Genomic DNA, 19,309 nt, shown 5'->3' with positions numbered 1-19,309 from the left:
GTTCTCGAATTCCGTTAAGCTTGTCATTAAAGAAAGAACCCAGAAGAGGCCAACTACGTATTCTATTATATTTCAGACTAATACCAGATACAGTCCACTCAAACAAAAGGCAGATCTCTGTTGGTTTATGAGTAAACGGTAAACCAAACTTATAGCAGTAAATGCATACATACCACATAAATTGATCTTGATTTCATTATCTCTGTACCCAATAATAGAAAATTGGAAACAGAGAAAACAATGGAGAGGTTCTGACCATTGGATTTAATGGAGCAAAAAAATTAAACTAGCAGGTTAGTTGAGTCCGCAACACTATTGCACTACATTTCTGGTAAACAAGCACTAGGAATTTAAGTCATAATGCATCGCATTGACAAACATGTAACAGCCAGGTTCTACCTGTGTGTCGCAAAAGATTCTATCTGAGATCAACTCGTATTCATTTGACATCACCTTCAGGAACGCTTGCTTCATTCCCTTTGCCTCTGACTGAATTGAATGTTTGGCCCTGGACATGCAACAAACATAAACATGTCAAGAAAATCATTTTCATTTTTTTTCAGTAGCCTTCACTTCGAGTACTCGCTGTTTGAAAATAGAGAAGAACTTCAAAATTCAAAGAAATTTTCTGCCATGAAAGAACACCAATTATAAGGGACTTGGCACACAACAAATGTCAAGTTCCTCCAAGTTTCATTTTTTAATGTACAACTATGATAAAATGTAACAACAAATAACTACCATCAATGCTTTCATGTACTGGGAACTAAGTGATAAGTATTTGGATGACTGCCTGGCATTTATTGGGGATAAATTGGGTGATTATTTTCATAGTCGAGAATAGCTCAATGCTCGGAGTTTTCATAGATGACTTATGGCTATATAATTTGGGTCCTATTGAACCTTCGACAGTATAGAGAACTCTGTTCACGTTATCAATGACATTTGCTCTACTACTATGGAACTGTGCTATTCTGGCATTTTTATCAACTTTCTGGAGGCTCTCCCTCTAGCCTCATGGTAACTCCTCTGTTTTGCAGCCTTGGTACTTAATGGGATTCTAAAATGTCCATGTGACAAGCCACGATCGATATGACACCATTACATACAATTAGAATCCTTTTCACATTGTACAAATGCAATGCTGATTTCTGGAGAGTATTGTTTTAGCATTACAGACTTCCAATAAAGGGGTCAACGGTTTTATGATAGCTTGAACTTTTATCTTATGAATATTTACTATTCCATACTTCTGATAGCAAATAACTGTGGAATGAGGAACTTACAGTTTCATCAGGAACAACAGCATATCTATCTGATGGGGAGACTGAGGTTTTACCTGCCAAACAAAAATGTAGGTATAACAAAAAACATCAAGATGTGCCGCATACCAAACGACACCGAAACACGTTATGGCCAAAAAAATTTAAGTTGTTGTTCAGTAAAGGACGCAAGTAAAATTATCACAGCACCTGTTGACAGATCAAGTGCTGAGGACTCTATATGCTGTCCACTAGATCCATCAAAACTCAGTGCATCAATCATCTTAGGAGTATTTCTGCAAAGCCGAAAACAAAAGTAAACATTTACAAAGCTTCATACATATAAGCAACCATAAAAATTGAGCTCTGAATTTAAACTAAAGGATTTACAGACTACAAAGGGATGTAAAAACTGACACTAAATGGAAGGATGCAAGTATGTAACTGGGTAAGCAACAGATTGACAAGCTCAATGGCAAAACCGACACCAGATGGAAAGACATAATTGGGCATACTTCATACTGACAAGGATGCTGCAAAGTAAAAATGATGTATGCGAACTGCGAAGACAAAGCTCGAAGGACACTTCAAAAGTTCACAAGTGAAAGCAGCCCCAACATTAAAAAAAAAAAATCACTACCATTGAGCAAGGCCAGGACCCATAATTGGCCAAAGTTAGCCTCTGATATTTTTTATGACAAAAAAATCAAAACTATACTCTAGCAACTGGCAAAAAAGTCTTCAATAATTGCATCAACCAATAAAATGACAAAAATGGTTTCCTACAGTAAATGATCAAACTATCTCGTAAGACACAGAGGAATTATACATATTATCTAGAGAAAAACTATTACCGGTCAACAGATTCCCCATGCCCAAGCTGTCCATTTATACCCCTTCCCCAAGAGAATACATTTTGTCGTACGGTAATAGCAAGTGTGTGTCTCCATCCACATGATACTTGAACAATTTTCTGTGACAAAGAATATAGAATATGCAAGTAATCAGACTACAGTAAAATATGAGATTCTAGGGAGCATACCAACCTTCACAGATAGGAAGACAAGAAAATTTGTTGTACAGAACTGAACATCAAACATCATTGCTATCTTAACCCACTTCAGGAGCTTTGGTAAAAAGAATGTGCCTGCTCATGGGGAAACGTCACGTGAACAGGAGAACAATGATCGACATTGTCACCAACTCCAACCTGTCCGAACTGTACAAGAAAGAGAAAGGTAAGCCCAACCAATGGGAATGACAATATGTGTTTATGTATTACTTGTTCCATATAAATGATTGCACACACTCATGACAACAGTAAGGAGAATAATATATACCTTTCTGGGCTGCACCTCCTTGGTGCTTTAATAAAATTTTCCATTCAAAAAAAAAAAAAAAACCTATACAATGTCTATCATGCACACATGCATGAAGGAGTGCACAAGGGAAGGGAGTGAGAGAGCGAGGGAGGGGCTACAAGACAATACTTTTCAGGTTAGATGGTTCATTAGAGAAAACCAACTAGTCTTTTGACAAAAAAGCTTTGCAAAATCTTTTAACATGAAACTAAATAAGAAGAAATCGCCCACCTTATTCCAACCCCAGCCATAGAGTTTTCCATCAGCAGTAAGTGCCATTGTGTGTCTCCAACCACCAGCTATCTGCAACAATACATAACAGCAGAATTGAAAGTTGTATCCAGCAGGTCAGCAAACATATATTCAGAGTAAAATTTTTTAAACAAAATGATAGTCCTTATCAAATGCAAAAAAGCCCATTCAACTTAGAAGGATGCATGATATCTTGTGTGTAAGTAAAAGGAAATTTTTAAACTATAACATAGCGATGTTGAAAAACTGAGGGGTCATGATAAAATAATAGCGGGATTCTGATATGAGAGCAACAACCAATTTAAAATTTTCAGGTCTCACTAGATTCAGTCACTCAAAATAATGCAAAGAAATTATAGTAAAAGTGCAAGTAGCCACCTGTGAAATGAAACTTCCACGCAACGCTTCCAACTTATGAGGAACAAGGTGATCCTCAAAGTCCCCATGTCCTAATTGACCATATTTGCTCCAGCCATAAGTGTATAAACCTCCAGATGATGAGACAGATACTGTGTGCCGCCATCCACAGGCAACCATAACCATCCTCTCACCCTGCAAATTATCGAGCATTTTTGAATTCGTTCTTCCTAAACCAAATAACTCGGAGAAAAGAATAAATACTGACACTAGTGAATCTAAACTTGAGTCCTTGACTGCTAAAATTTTTCTATTGAAACAGATGTGGTAGCCTAGAACTTCCATTCCTACAGTGGCTATCCCTGATCAGAGCATGCCATGCAAGCCACTAAAAATGGTTATTTTGGTACCAGAGTTGCTATCCTTTGCATTATAATTATTTTTCCTCCACAACCAATTCAAAGAACAACAACTGCTTAAAGAAAGATCACGTGTACTTATCAATTTATATCAGCAATATGATGAAAATCTCATGCAAGTAATATAACATTTTCATATTCCAGAGGAACAAATGTTTCTTCCTTTTGTTTTATTGAATGCAAAATAATTTTATATAAGCACCAAGAAGGTGTAAAAAAGACAGCAAGAACAACCATTCAGGTGAAAATGGTGGGAAAAAACATTAAAGGAAACAGCACAACACATTGGTGACAAATATTTGGAAGAATTTTAGGCATACATTGACTGTGGAAACTTTCTCAGGAACTAAACGATCATTTCTGTCACCTAAGCCTAAGTTTCCGTATCGGCCCCAGCCCCACCCATAGAGCACTCCATCCTCTGTAATTGCTGCTGTATGTTCAGCACCAGCAGCAACCATTTTGATTGGTATGCCCTATAAAATGAAATCAAAGGATATAAGAAACATTTGAATATCCGTCTACATTAACTAAAATAAATTAGTGCAACAATGTGTATGTGCGCGTTGGTTTTTGTTTGTATGCATGTATGTGTCTGCATCCATTTCAGGTGTCTCATAGTCTGCAGACATATATGTGGGTAACATGGTGTATCCATCCATATGTTAATGTGCATTAGTATGTAAGTATGGAATAAAAAGTGCATGAATTAGCTCATGCAAGCACATGCACACAGAGTCACTAGCTATGACTTTCCAAATCAATTCCTCATTCATCCTCTACCCAGTCCCCAACCCTTTTCCTTTCATTTTCCTATATTTAATTTAGGGTTTCTACTTCTTCTAAAAGAAGTGTGAACATAGTATACCTATAGGATGTTGGAAATTTCTCATCTCACCTTTAATTTAAAGGTAAAGATTTTCTGACCCAAAAAACACTGCCATAAGGGTTCTTTTTCTTTCCTTTTCCACTAAGTATGCCCAAAGGTAGAAGGAATGCCCATACAAGACATGCAGACAAGACATGATCATCCAGAGGTCCAAGCATCAATGTCAAGGGATGAATTACAGCATAACAACTGGACATCATTTATTGCTGGGTTCTACGTCCACGGTGTTCACGACTCATGAGGCAATGTTATCTTATCGAGTTCACATCATTCCACTAAAGTATTTTGCCCTTTCACATTGCGAAGTAATACTTAAGAATTTTATGGATTATGTTCTTGGCTCCTAAGTCCAGAGAAATTAAGCAGCCTACAATACCTGGAAAACTTGAATCTTTTGTGGAACAAGAGAGTCTTCTGTGGTGCATAGACCAAGTTGACCATTTTGATTCCGGCCCCAACTTCAAGATATAAAGATAAAGGCTCAGTGAATGTCCCCAGTTAATGGGAATGATACTGCCATAAAGACATAAATAACTAAATTCAATCGTCTTGGAAAATTGTCCTGAAGATAGATAAATAATCTTGGCCCACTACTTCTTGAGCTCTACATATCCTTTCTGGATTGAAAAATAGACCCATCATTACAAGTTGATCTATCATCAATTAGAATATGAAAAACAACTGCCTACATTTTTAAGCAACTACTTAGTTTTTAAATCAATAAACTACGCAAACTCAGCTGAACAGGATCCACCAATGAGATTTGATTCATTAAAAATGTTTAGGAAAGAGTACTCACCTCAGCACCTCGCCTTCCATAGTCACGGCTAAACAGTGGCTGTCCCCGCAAGCAATTTGCTTGATTCTCACACCACACAATGTTTCAATTGGTTGGGGGATAAACAAATCACTAGAGTTACCATGTCCCAACCTCCCAAAATCACCCCTGTAATATTAGCATCGGGAGAAAACCTTAAGCGCACTACAAAAGGCAGTTTACAGGAAGAGCCCGTAAATAAAATAAAACCTGTCAAATATACCACAGATCAAATTTTCATTTTGAAATGAAACTTATGCAATACATCTCGTAGTAAGCCACAAACAACCTAGAATGTTTGTAAGTTTTCACTGTCAATTAAAAACCATTTAGATAAACTAAAATGAGAAGATAAATGTGGATTAAGAGACAGATTACAGAAACACAATCGTGAAAGTGAAAGCAAGTACAAAGCATATGAAAGTTATCTAACCAAAATTGGACTACTATCTAAAAATGTCAACATTTACGATTCCGATTTTACACCCCTTCTTCGATTCCAATTAGATTTAACTACCTTGTATACGAGGCCATGGACCTACAAAGTAACCCATGAAGGTTATGCACTCAATGAAGTCTAACCTAGCATACAAAACGGCTGGCCCCAACAGCTACTCTCTAAGAGCCGTGTCTGTTATTGCCCATCAAGTATCAACCAAAATCGGTAGATTCATTAACTATATGGCCTATCAACCAAGTGAAAACAGGGCACGTGACCCGTGAACAAATGAGGGTGGGTAACAATAATCCTTCTTATGATAAAGATTCCTTCTGCAATTTAGCACCCCATCTACTTTCTAAAAGAGCTTAGATATCCATCCATGATCCAACAAATATCATGAATGCTAAAAATTAAATTGTATTTCACTTTCAAGACATAGAAACTCGCCCCTGTTCTCATCAAAACCTAGCAAATGCTCTAGATTAAAACTAGGCTGCCGATCAAATTTGTAGCTAACATAGTTGCAGGAACAATACTTGATGAACTATATAGTCCGCTTAAAGAAGATACCACAATGTATTACTGAATCAGGTCAACACAATGTCCAGAAGACTTATAAAGCCATTGTCGTGCATCTAAGTGTTACTTGATAGGCCATGCTTGTCTACGAATTCATCTTCCAAAGATGATGGCCATCTATAACAGTGTTTACAAACCTCAAAGTAAAACAAAGCATTCATGGTTCATGGTTATCGATTAAGATGGGAACATATCTATATGGAAGGGGATAGGAAAATACCAAAAGGAAATAGAAGAAAAGAGGAACAGACCATCCCCAGCTATAAACTTCCAAACGTGATTCAGAAAATGCAGTTGAATGATCAGCTCCACACGTTATCGATACTATTTCATGGCCATCTAATGCACTCAATTTTGTAGGAGAAAGCCGATCCTCCGCATCTCCATGACCTAACTGTCCATCCTCTCCTCGTCCCCATGAGCAAACAATGTCCCCAGCTGTATAATATAGTAAAAATGTCACTGTTTGCCTACTAACCAAAGTCTCGACAAGTAATATACTAATATGCCAGCTTGAAAAGGCAGATGAGCAATTAACACACAAATACTTCAAATTCTCAGACAACCACACAAATACGCCATTGATAGCTTCTCCAGTAATTGATAATTTACCGAAATTGAACTCCATAAAAAATAACTTACTGAGAAGAGCAACCGAATGGCTAGCACCAGCGGAGACGAGAAGAACACCAGGAGCTCGACCGGTGACTTCACTCGCACTCCCTCCGTCCTTCGCCATCCCGATTTCCACCGAATTCGCCTCCTCGAGACAACACACACCAGAAATCAAAATTGCACTTGAACCGAAATTCCTAAAAAAAAAATACAAAGATACTAGAGAGAGAGAGAGATAGAGAGTGAGTAGGATCCCTCTCCAATCAGTCTCTCACAGCCTAAGCTAGTCTAGAAACAGCAATAAATAATTGTGGGGGCAAGCTTATTTACAGTGACAGTGATGCCTTCTGTGACGAAGTGTAAAGTGGGAACTTCCCTACTGCCATGGCAATGAATATTTACAGACATTGAACAGTCTTTTACATTGTCAATCTGCTATTTGTCAAGGTTAATATAGTCTTTTACATTGTCAATCTGTTATTTGTAACTAATTGGGCTGTAACTGATTTAGTAATTGTCAGTGTGGGCTTTGGTTAGTGTCACGTGTGTTGGGTTTCTATTAAGAAACGTGTATTGGGCCTATGTCATGGACTCATGCGGCGGCGGTTATTCACCATTTGAGAGTTTATGAAATTGTTCGAACTTCCTTTGCTCTGTCTTCCTTATTGCAGCAGGTCCCCATTGAAATTGATTTTCTTCTTCGCTATCGTTTCGGCGCCTCCCAGTACTCCGGTTTCCACACCATGACCGGACAAAGGGTTTCACATGCTATTCCGGTCTCCATGTCTCGCAGTGATTAGTGTTTGACTGGCAATTACCCTTAGATCGAGAACGGTAAAAACCCTAGTTAACGGTCAAAAAGACGATCACCGGAATAGGGATCTGCATAATAAATTCGTTCAGTTCAAGCTATGTGGGATCCACCCTATACCGAGGACTTCTGGTTGACTGTTCCTTTCAGTGGGCCTCGTCATTCAACCTGAGGTCTTGAACCCAAAATGGGCCCCCCCTCGTACATGCATAGTCTACATTAGGAATCGATTTGTAACCTTTTCTCCTATATTAGGAGGTGGTTGGTTATCTCTGTGCAAGACAGATTTTGAAATGTTGTTGAAATGAAGATTCCTTTCTTCACAACTTCTTCTGTGTTTTCTCTGCAAACCTTCTTCTATCTGTGTTCTTGTGCAGAGGTTGAGGTTTGAACGAGGCTGAAGCTATCAATAATTCAATATGGGGGTTGGGTGGTGCAGCTTTGAGAGCAGTGAAATGTTTGCGAGTTTTCTAGCATCGACGCCGCTGTTAGAGGAGTCATGGAGGCTATGTGATCGTGCCAATGCGAGTCTGGGGCAAGCTTTTGTGATAGAACAGGTCGGGAGCAGAGTTTATGTTGCCTTTTCTGGTGTGCAGTATTTGATTCAGGGTTTAGATCCGAGTTTCGGCAACTTGGTTTCGCTGGATAGTGTGAGTGAGGACTTTTTAGCTCCATTGCATTACCGGAATGAAGGGGAGGAACCTGTGATGGTTCACGCTGGGTTGTTGCATCTCTTCCTCTCCTCCTACCCAACTTTCAAAACTCAGGTTAGTCTCACGATTATTTCTTTGGTCGTACTGAACAGTGTGCGGCATCTTTTTTTTTCTTCTTTTTTTTGGATTAACGAGGAAAGATGATCTTATGTTACATAATAATATCAATCCGCAGATGTCGACCATACGAGAGAAAAGCAAATCCATTGTCATCACAGGCCATTCCATTGGAGGAGGAACAGCCTCTCTTGCTGCTCTATGGCTACTTTCATTGCTCCAATCAGAGTCTTCATCCCTCTCAGTATTATGCATCACCTTTGGCTCTCCACTGCTAGGTAACGAGTCTCTTTCTCGTGCCCTTGCTCGAGAAAGATGGGGTGGGAACTTCTATCATGCTGTCTCAAAACATGACCTAATGCCAAGACTTCTGTTTGCTCCATTAGCTTCTATCACCTCTCAGTTACATTGTTTGTTACAATTCTGGCACTTGTCGATGCAATCTCCGCAATATAGGCAACTTGCAGACCAATTAAACAGTGGAGTTGCTCCCCAAATTTTTGACAATGTATTGGCCTACTTGGGATGGTTAACACAAGCTGGGGGATCATTGAAAAGCTTGTGCTCGCCATTTGGGAACTTCTTTTTCTGTTCTGAAGAGGGTGCAATATGCGTAGAAAATGCAGCATCTGTTATCAAGATGATGCACTTAATGTTGGTCACAAGTTCTCCTATATGTAGCATTGAGGATCATCTTAAATATGGAGATTATGTCGGTAAAATTTCTTTGCAGTTCTTGAATAAGACGAACTTCATGCAAGGCGACCTCCCTAAGTCGAGCTACGAAGCAGGGGTTGCATTGGCATTACAGTCAGCAGGGATGCTTAACCAGGTAGTGCATTCAATAACTTATAAACAATCTTACACTTGCTTTTTGGCTACTCATTTAAAAGGAAGTGAAATCAATGACGAATCACTATACAGGAACCAGTTGCAAGTCGAGCAAAGGATTGCCTGAAGATGGCGAGGCAAAGGGGTACGCCAAGTCTGAACTGTGCAAACTTGGCCATTAAATTGTCCAAAATAGATCCTTATCGAGTTGAGATAGAATGGTACAAAGCATATTGTGATTCGTCCGACGATCAACTAGGTTACTACGATTCCTTCAAGCTAAGGCGTGCCTCAAAAAGGGACTCAAAAGTCAATATGAACAGGCACAAGCTTGCTCAGTTTTGGGACAATATAATCCGCATGTTGGATAAAAATCAACTGCCTCATGATTTTCACAGGCACCGAAAATGGGTATATGCTTCTCAGTTCTATATGCTCCTGGTTGAGCCATTGGATATTGCAGAATATTATCGAACGCGAATGCATCATGTAAAGGGGCATTACATTGATCATGGAAGGGAGAGGAGGTATAAGATTTTCGACAGTTGGTGGAAAAACAGAAAGGTGACAGATGAAGAAAACAGCCAGAGGAGTAGGTTTGCCAGCGCGACTCAGGACACATGCTTTTGGGCAAAGGTGGAAGAAGCTAGAGACTGGCTTGACAATGTCAGAAGTGAGCGTGATCCAAGGAAGCTGGCTGTACTCTGGGATTCTATCGATCGCTTTGAAAGGTATGCAATGGGATTGGTCGAAAGGATGGAGGTTTCTATGGATGTTCTCGGGAAGAATTCAAGCTTCACTTTGTGGATGGAAGATTATAAAAGATTGAAATCCCAGATGAGTCAACTGCGTTGGAGAAAATTGAAGATATCGTGTTCATTTGCAATTCGTCTGAAGCACGCAAGCCACAAGCTGTTCTTAAAGGTAGATTCCACCTCTCGGAAAAAAGAAATCGGTGCAACAGGCTGTAGTGGCTAACTCACAGGATACAAGTTTATAAGTTATGAAATAAGGTAGTTGTAAACTGTAATATGTGGCATTTGGTTCATGGGAGTTGCTGCAAAGAAATCTTGAGCTCTACAAATCCTTTTTGGATTTAAAAATAGACCAACTATTCCAAGTTGATCTATAATCAATTAGATTATGAAAAACAACTGCCTACATTTTAAAGCAACTGCTCTGTTTTTAAAATCAATAAACTAGGCAAACTCAGCTGAACAGGATCCACCCACCAATGCGATTAGATTCGTTAAAAATGTTTAGGGAAGAAGAGTACTCACCTCAGCACCTCGCCTTCCATAGTCACGGCTAAACAATGGCTGGCTGTACCCACAAGCAATTTGGTTGATTCTCACACCACGCAACGCTCCAATTGGTTGGGTGCTAAACAAATCACTAGAGTTACCATGGTCCCAAAATCACCCCTGTAAATTAACTGTCAATGGAAAACCATTTAGATACACTAAAATGAGAAGGTAAACATGGATTAAGAGACAGATTACAGAAACGCAGTCCTGAAAGAAAAAAGGCAAGTACAGAGCGAAAGAAACCGGCAAAGTGGCAGGGCACCGAGATCAACCAAGTGAAAACAGGTGAACAAACGAGGGTCGGAGGCAGAAACCACGCCATTGATGAGGACCGTGAAGGGCCCCCCATTGAAATTCATCTTCTTCTTCGCTGTCGTTTCGGGAGTAGTCCGGTTTCCACACCATGACCGGACAAGGGTTTCGCCGTGACATGTGTTTGACTGGCGATTTACCTTAGATCGAGAACGGTAAAAACCCTAGTTAACGGTCAAAAAGACGATCAAATCGAACAGGGACCCGCGTAATAAATTCGTTCAGTTCAAGCAATGTGGGATCCAATCCAACCTAGGACTTCTGGTTGACTGGTCCTTTCCCCCTCTACGGCCTCTTAGTGGGCCTCTGAATGGGCCTCATCATTAATTCAATCAGCCCATTTAACCGGAGGTCTTGAACACAAAATGGGCCCGGCGGGCTTTATCTGCAAATCATTCATCATGACCTGTGATTAATATGATAATCCTGGGCCTCAGTTTAAACCTTAAAACCCCGAACCGATTGGGTATCATGGGCTTAGTTGGAAAGTATCTTAAATGCTCCGGACGTTAATAACTTATAAACTTTAAAATTGTTTAAAGTGAAATGAGAGGTGGGGCATAAAGTGTATCTACGCATTTTTTTTTTCTCTTAATAATTTGGTAACATAATATATATATATATTCATAGTTAGCACAAAATCTAAGTTGGAAGAAAAGGCTACATTTGATTCTCTAATCTGAAATATCTTATATTTTGTTTTTGTTGGGTGTGGGTAGGTGGTTTTGATATTATTTCTTGGTGGGTTTATCGAATCTTTCATTAGTTTTGTGAGTATGTGGTGGAGGTGGCGGTCTAAATGGTAGACCCACAAACTAATTTGGAGTTACATGAGGCCGGGCTTGACCAAAAAAGTGACCAATAATCCACCATTCACCCTATATGACTTGCACAGTGAGTCTGATTTATTGACCAAATTCAAATGGACGATGGCTGAGAAATTTAGGAGTTTATCACACTTCTTGATGTGTGCTAAAAACATTGAAGTAAAATATAGGGCTCTAAGAAGCAAGTAAAGGCATTAAGCGATATACGAGGTTAGGATCATAAACTTCCAGTTTAACTTGTTAGGTGAGAGTCTCTTCTTTTTGGAAGTCGTGGGTTTAATTTCTATCAATCTTGTATACGTAATTACCTCTACAAATCGTTTGGTTTGGAATTTCTTATAGACTCATTTGAAAAAAGTTTGTATTTTACAAACCCATAACAGATTTTTAGTTGGGAAAAGAATATGCACGGATCAAATTTTTTTTGAGGAACTTATCGAAGGATTCTAGGCAATTCAAAATGATTTTCTGATCAATCTAGAGATCATTTCGATTCCATTAGTAATGAGGATTGGGTCCATCACACGTTGATCAATCAAAGATAAATTCAACAACTAAGGGAAAAATCAATTCTTTAGGATCCTTCATTTCCTCAAACAAAACGAACAAATATAAAATCAGACAAATTCCCTAAATTCTTTTCTGAATATTCCTCAAGGTTCCGGCTATGATATCGCATAGTAATTTATTTATTTATTTTTTGTCGTTTTGGGTGTGTTTTTTAGCTACTTGCATTATCCTACCGATAAGGATGCTAGTGGTCTTAACATGAGTACCAATACAATTAACGGACCAGATCAATCCCTAGGCTCTACTAGACCTCGACATTTTTGTCACTTAGATAGTTAGATGCAAATAATAGGGAAACATAGGTGTACTATTATTTGTTCCATTTCCACAAAATTATTAATCATTCTATTCACCCATTGGTCACGCAAACGCGTTATAACAAAACTACGCGCACAACCATTTGTTGGGACTACAACACATTTGACCCAAACGATGTGTTTACAAAGCAAACTCCACGCAAACACGTTTTTTAGTTTTATATTATTCAATTAAAAGTCCAACTTGTCCACTACAACTAGTGACATTAGTGGGACCCACTCACGCTCTTAATAGATATATATATATATATATATACACTTTATATCTATATATATAATAATAATTATTCTTTAGTGATAGAGATCTGAGCAACGGGTATCACAATTATGCTATGCTTCCTGTTGAATTATATGCATCAAATTTCATGTTCAATAGTGCTAGGTAACCCATATATAGTGGTAACTTATGGGAGTACAAGTTTTTTAAATGAAATTTTAAAACGTTTTAATTCTAATATAGATGTTAGATTTTTTTTAAAATTTACATATTCGGAATCAACGCATAAAACTTTTTCTATCTCTAACAAGATTTATTGTTGATGAATTTTATATCTTAATTCTATTGTTTTTTTTAAATGGAATTTCAAAAACAATGGATTCAGAACTAAAACAATGAATTTCTAGACTGTGTTTTGAAAAACAATGGAATCTATATTAAAACAATAAATTTTGGACAATGAATTATGGGATAAAATAATGGAATAAAGCTAATAAATGAAATAAACATGTTGGGCTCCCAACTATCAAATTGATGGACTACATATCATTTTCGTTTCATATATATCATGTGGAACATGTGAAGCCTAACTCACCAACTGGAATAATATCTCAAGCAGTGGATCCAACTAAATTTGTAGACTCCACATGTCCCCCTCCCATGTGAAATTCAGTAGCTCCGTTCGATACTTGAGATATCAACTATTGTGATCCCTATCCTTACTAATCTCATGAGTGGGACCCAGTCATGCTATAATATTGTACTATATCTTTATTAAAAAAGAAACCACTCACCCCAAAAATTTATAAGCCTTTGAGTTTCACAATTCTTCCATTCCATTTATTGAAACTCAACCACGCTTCCCACTACAAGCAACTTCCACCACCGCAAAACCAAGTAAAGAAGCCACCAGGAAAATGAAAAGAAAAGCAGAGACCAGTCTAACAATGGGCATTGAAACTTCACCGTAAGTAACCAACATATATTATATTGACTAATTCAAGATAGAAAATGAGCTTATAAATTCTAACCCGCAAATCTTATTTCTTCTTCTTTGAATTTGGGTTGAATTGTATATATGGGTTGGGTGGTGCAGGTTTGAGAGCAGTGAGATGCTTGCGAGTTTTCTAGCCTCGACGCCGCTGTTAGAGGAGTCATGGAGGCTATGCGATCGTGCCAACGCGAGTCCGGGGCAAGCTTTTTTGATAGAACAGGTCGGGAGCAGAGTTTATGTTGCCTTTTCTGGTGTGCAGTATTTGATTCAGGGTTCAGATCCGAGTTTCGGTAACTTGGTTTCGCTGGATGGTGTGAGTGAGGACTTTTTAGCTCCATTGCATTACCGGAATGAAGGGGAGGAACCGGTGATGGTTCACGCTGGCTTGTTGCATCTCTTCATCTCCTCCTACCAAGCTTTCAAAACCCAGGTTAGTCTCTTGATTATTTCTTTGATCGTACTGAATTGATTGATTGATGTACAATCGGATTGAGATTGAGTTTGTTTGTTGAAATCTGATTAATTCTTGCTTGCATCGATGAAGATATTTATTTTGCATGCGATGTGTTTGATGAAATGAAACTTGTTTTCTTCTTCTGCTGAACTTTTCAAGTTTAGCATTTGGAAGTCTGTGATCAGGCCAAATAACTGCAAATTCTATAAAGGTTTCTCTTACCATGTCATGATTTCAAACTCTTAACAAACACTAATTAACGCCTGGGTTTTGGGGTTTGATTAGATTAGTCCAGTTAAAAAGTTGAAATTGATGGTTTCTATTGCTTTTGATTGAGAATTTCAAGTAGTTACCTGAGATGGTCGCTGAAAGGCTACCGATTCAACAGTGTTATTTGAAAAGAGAATATATACGGTTATGAAAATGATTCCCACGGTCATGAATTTCAAGATAGTTCCCCACTAGCTTTCTTTTTTGATCGTGTTGTAGCGGTCAAAGGGGAGCAGGATGATGTAGCTGCAGAGATACCCTTTTCACACTGCCCTTTTCACACTTTTGTCTCTGTAAACACCGCCCTTTCAACACTTTATTCATTCCCACTTTTGTTCTCTAACTTCAAGGAATATAATGGATTTGAAAGACAAAAATCCACTATCTTTCAATCAACAAACACGCCTGCTGCCATTAACTTTTTAAATAACTTAGATCATACCTTTAGTTAATCTCAGTCTCCTTAAACACAGGAGTTGTGGAGCAGGGGTGAAGCCAGGATTTCAGACAAAGGGGGGGCAAAAAAATTTAAAGGGGTTTGGCCCCTGAATTTTTTTAGGACTAAGTATTGATTTAACATAATTTGTAGTTAAAAATACGCTGTGTGATCCACTCAAAGTGTAGAGAATAATAAGACAATTAAATCATCATTCTTTACAACGAAAACAATAGCTAATTCAAATACTCAAATTGAATTACGAATCTACATTGGTTTTTGAGGATTTTGTTGAGAGGTCAAAGTGAGTTTTAAGGGGTTTAAAGGATTTAGAATAAAAGAATGGGACGGATTTGGAAAAAAAAAAAATTTAAAGGAAGAAGATTGAAAAATGGATAGTATATATGATATTTTCAAAAAATTAAGGGGGGCAAAATAGAAAAAATGGATGGTATAAGGGTATTTTTCCCAAAAACTAGGGGGGCAATTGCCCTCCTTATCATAGGCATACCTCCGCCCCTGTGTGGGGGTTTAAAAGTTAATGGGGGCATCATAGTTTTATCATTTTATAAGTAAGTGCCCACTTTTTTTTTAACAAAGTGGACATTATAGTCTTAGGTCATATATATAATGATGTTCTTTTGATACAAGAAAAGAAAAACAAAAAGGTTCCATTTCTTGATTTCTTTTAATGTCTATGTCATATTTGGTAGGCAGGATCCATTCATGTGAATGGATCTGTGTTGTTAAGGTATGTAGAATGATTTGTTTCAGGAAGTCAACGATGCTATTTTGAAGGTTTCAAATGTGAATTATCACCGTGTAGTTAAAAAAACTTCATTCTTGGCCCAATTAGATCAATTTGTAAGATTTAAAAAATTTCTTTCCTTTTATGGGATGATTGATCTTCTGAGTTACCAACGAGGATTATTTACTTAGAAAGGTAATTGATTTTGATCTTGATCACTAGCTTGTCAAGACTTGGAGCCTAGCTATAATTATAGAGACTGTTTAACGACAATGACTTAGGAAGCTGCAGTTGTTGTAGTCAGCTTTATAAAATAGGCTGTATTTGTGTTTTCTCATGAACTGTTTACCAGCATTTACTGGGAAATTGGAATTGACCATGACATCGACAGAAGTGGATTCCAGGCATAGAGTCCAAGCCCTTGAGTAGCTTTTGCATTGTAGATGAGATGTGAAGCTTTCTTGTCTCCTGTCTCTTAAGATTTTAACTGGAAGATTACAAATTTAGGGTATTGGTTGAATTATAGAGGCTGCTGATATAACTTTATAGGCTGTGAAGCATCCTAGAAATGGTCGGTTGAGCCATCATAAATTTGTTCTTTAAGGTCAAACATATGAACAAAGTAGCAGACGAATTAAATACAGAGTGGATCTGTGTTAAATGTTTATGTTCTCGAAGACTCCAGATTAATTTTATGTTTGGTTCCCATAAGACATCATTTGTAGACCCCACTGAATGAGCCTCGCACTAAACTATCTTCAATGGCGGTCAAGTCTTCGATGCTTATCTTATTTTCTTGCTTTCTTCTCTAAACATTTTCGTTTTGTTTATGCTGGAGTCAAACTTTTTGACAAAGAAAAAGATGCATTCAAAACCCATCTTTTTGTAATATATTTCGTCCACTATCTTTTTGATACTGTACAAGGTTTGAGCGTCATTACATGGAATCTTGGACCCAAATGGAAGCTGTTACTGTCGAAGTCTAACAACCTTCTTGAATCTTGGATCCAGCTATTAGTAATTTATCTATGCATCCATGTTTGAATAGTTATAAAACTCACCAAAAAAGTCCAAATGAAACCATGGCGTAGAGAAGATGTGCAGTGTTAAGCTTCACAAATCATTGTAATCCTAGGTTGGTAAGTATGAAGAATGTTGCCAAGCCTTTTGCAGGTTTTTTTTTAAAAAAAATTGATTTTATCTAATAGCTCAAAATTTTCGGAAACTGAACAGTGTTTAATCTTTGGATCCGTTAAAATTTTTTGACTTCTGCCGAACATATCAATTATTTACTCGAAAAAATCAGAACTTATCTTCTTTGTTTTTTTTTGACTAACATGGAAAGCTGATCGTATGTTAATCTTATGAATCCGCAGATGTCGACCATACGGGAGAAATGCAAGTCAATTGTCATCACAGGCCATTCCATTGGAGGAGGAACAGCCTCTCTTGCTGCTCTATGGCTACTTTCATTGCTCCAATCAGAGTCTTCATCCCTCCCAGTATTATGCATAACCTTTGGCTCTCCACTGCTAGGTAATGAGTCTCTTTCTCGTGCCATTGCTCGAGAAAGATGGGGTGGAAACTTCTGTCATGCTGTCTCAAAACATGACCTAATGCCAAGGCTTCTATTTGCTCCAGTAGCTTCTATCACCTCTCAGTTACATTGCTTGTTACAATTCTGGCACTTGTCGATGCATTCTCCACAATATAGGCAACTAGCAGACCAATTAAGCGGTGGAGTTGCTCCCCAAATTTTTGAAAATGTATTGACCTACTTGGGACGGTTAACACAAGCTGGAGGATCATTGAAAAGCGTGTTCTCGCCATTTGGGAACTACTTTTTCTGTTCTGAAGAGGGTGCAATATGCATCGAAAATGCAGCATCTGTTATCAAGATGATGCAATTAATGTTGGTCACAAGTTCTCCTATATGTAGCATTGAGGATCATCTTAAATATGGAGATTATGTCAGTAAAATTTCTTTGCAGATCTTGAATAAGACAAACTTCATGCAAGGCGACCTCCCTAAGTCGAGCGATGAAGCAGGGGTTGCATTGGCATTGCAGTCAGCAGGGATACTTAACCAGGTAGTGCTTTCAATCACTTGTAAACAATCTTACACTTGTTTGTTGGCTACTCATTTAAAAGGAAGTGAAATCAATGACAAATCACTCTACAGGAACCAATTGCAAGTCCAGCAAAGGATTGCCTCAAGATGGCGAGGCAAATGGGTCTCACACCAAGTTTGAACTGTGCAAAGTTAGCCATTAAATTGTCGAAAATAAATCCTTATCGAGCTGAGATAGAATGGTACAAAGCATGTTGTGATTCATCCGACGATCAACTAGGTTACTACGATTCCTTCAAGCTAAGGCGTGCCTCAAAAAGGGACTCAAAAGTCAATATGAACAGGCACAAGCTGGCTCAGTTTTGGGACCATGTAATCCGCATGTTGGATAATAATCAACTGCCTCATGATTTTCACAGGCACCGAAAATGGGTAAATGGTTCTCAGTTCTATATGCTCCTGGTTGAGCCATTGGATATTGCAGAATATTATCGAACACGAAAGCATCATGTAAAGGGGCATTACATTGATCATGGAAGGGAGAGGAGGTATAAGATTTTCGACAGTTGGTGGAAAAATAGAAAGGTGACAGATGAAGAAAACAGCCAGAGGAGTCGGTTTGCCAGCGCGACTCAGGACACATGCTTTTGGGCAAAGGTGGAACAAGCCAGAGACAGGCTTGACAATGTCAGAAGTGAGCATGATCCAAGGAAGCGGGCTGCACTCTGGGATTCTATCGATCGCTTTGAAATGTACGCAAGGGGATTGGTCGAAAGGAAGGAGGTTTCTATCGATGTTCTAGCAAAGAATTCAAGCTACACTTTGTGGACGGAAGATTATAAAAGATTGAAATCCCAGATGCGTCAACTGCCTCCCCCGTTTCCAAGCTTGATGGATGTGGAAGTCGTTCCGTTCTTGGATGATAACAAGTAGGAATGTGTTGACACTGCCACAAAAAATATGGATTTGTACCACTTGTAGCTTATGGTACAAGACTTGTTATATTATATATGTTAAGGATGCATATATATATATATATATATATGTATGTATGTATGTATATCATCTGCAAGAGCTTCTTCTAGGGGCCTCGCCTCCTGATGGCCTAGGAATCTTGTTTCCTTGTGTATATTATTTGAAAACAATTGCTGATCCTTTGCATCCATTCTCTCCTCTTGTATAAACCCAAATCAAGTTAGATATATAATTTGTCCTTTTCACTTGTGTTTGTAGATGCATTCGTATAACAAATTCTCAAATAGGGTGAAAAACATTAAAGTTGATCGGTTATGTTCGGTGATTGCAGTTGTTGTGACTTTATAACCTAGGAAATAAAGGTAGTTGTAAACTGTAAAATAAATTGTTTAGTGTTTGGTTTCAA

At 38.2% G+C, this 19,309-nt stretch overlaps 3 protein-coding genes across 4 annotated transcripts; 2 read left to right on the top strand and 1 right to left on the bottom strand.

The window, feature by feature from the left end:
• Nucleotides 1–172: 172 nt before the first annotated feature.
• LOC119992034 (ultraviolet-B receptor UVR8-like) lies at nucleotides 173–7,601 on the bottom strand. 2 transcript variants are annotated; one of them, XM_038838625.1, is made up of 12 exons: nucleotides 7,021–7,601; nucleotides 6,630–6,816; nucleotides 5,340–5,486; nucleotides 4,917–4,998; nucleotides 3,972–4,127; nucleotides 3,254–3,427; nucleotides 2,855–2,926; nucleotides 2,410–2,481; nucleotides 2,117–2,235; nucleotides 1,473–1,558; nucleotides 1,287–1,339; nucleotides 173–508 (listed from the first exon to the last, which is right to left on the bottom strand). In XM_038838625.1, exons 1-12 carry the CDS (start codon nucleotides 7,115–7,117, stop codon nucleotides 440–442), a joined length of 1,314 nt encoding a protein of 437 aa, XP_038694553.1. In that variant the 5' UTR covers nucleotides 7,118–7,601; the 3' UTR covers nucleotides 173–439. The 2 variants fall into 2 exon arrangements, with proteins under 2 accessions (XP_038694553.1, XP_038694554.1); XM_038838626.1 differs by lacking the exons at nucleotides 6,630–6,816; nucleotides 7,021–7,601 and adding an exon at nucleotides 6,417–6,589.
• A 45-nt stretch (nucleotides 7,602–7,646) lies between these two features.
• Nucleotides 7,647–10,473, top strand: LOC119992032 (lipase-like PAD4). The gene is made up of 3 exons (XM_038838621.1): nucleotides 7,647–8,571; nucleotides 8,693–9,406; nucleotides 9,499–10,473. The coding sequence occupies exons 1-3, from the start codon at nucleotides 8,224–8,226 to the stop codon at nucleotides 10,381–10,383; spliced, it is 1,947 nt and encodes a 648-aa protein (XP_038694549.1). The 5' UTR covers nucleotides 7,647–8,223; the 3' UTR covers nucleotides 10,384–10,473.
• A 3,288-nt stretch (nucleotides 10,474–13,761) lies between these two features.
• LOC119990818 (lipase-like PAD4) lies at nucleotides 13,762–19,152 on the top strand. The gene is made up of 4 exons (XM_038836938.1): nucleotides 13,762–13,922; nucleotides 14,052–14,379; nucleotides 17,234–17,947; nucleotides 18,040–19,152. Exons 1-4 carry the CDS (start codon nucleotides 13,873–13,875, stop codon nucleotides 18,859–18,861), a joined length of 1,914 nt encoding a protein of 637 aa, XP_038692866.1. The 5' UTR covers nucleotides 13,762–13,872; the 3' UTR covers nucleotides 18,862–19,152.
• Nucleotides 19,153–19,309: the final 157 nt, after the last annotated feature.

The sequence above is a fragment of the Tripterygium wilfordii genome, chromosome 22, assembly GCF_013401445.1.
Source record: "Tripterygium wilfordii isolate XIE 37 chromosome 22, ASM1340144v1, whole genome shotgun sequence".
Lineage (NCBI taxonomy): Eukaryota > Viridiplantae > Streptophyta > Magnoliopsida > Celastrales > Celastraceae > Tripterygium > Tripterygium wilfordii.
This window is presented reverse-complemented; position numbering and strand designations above follow the sequence as displayed.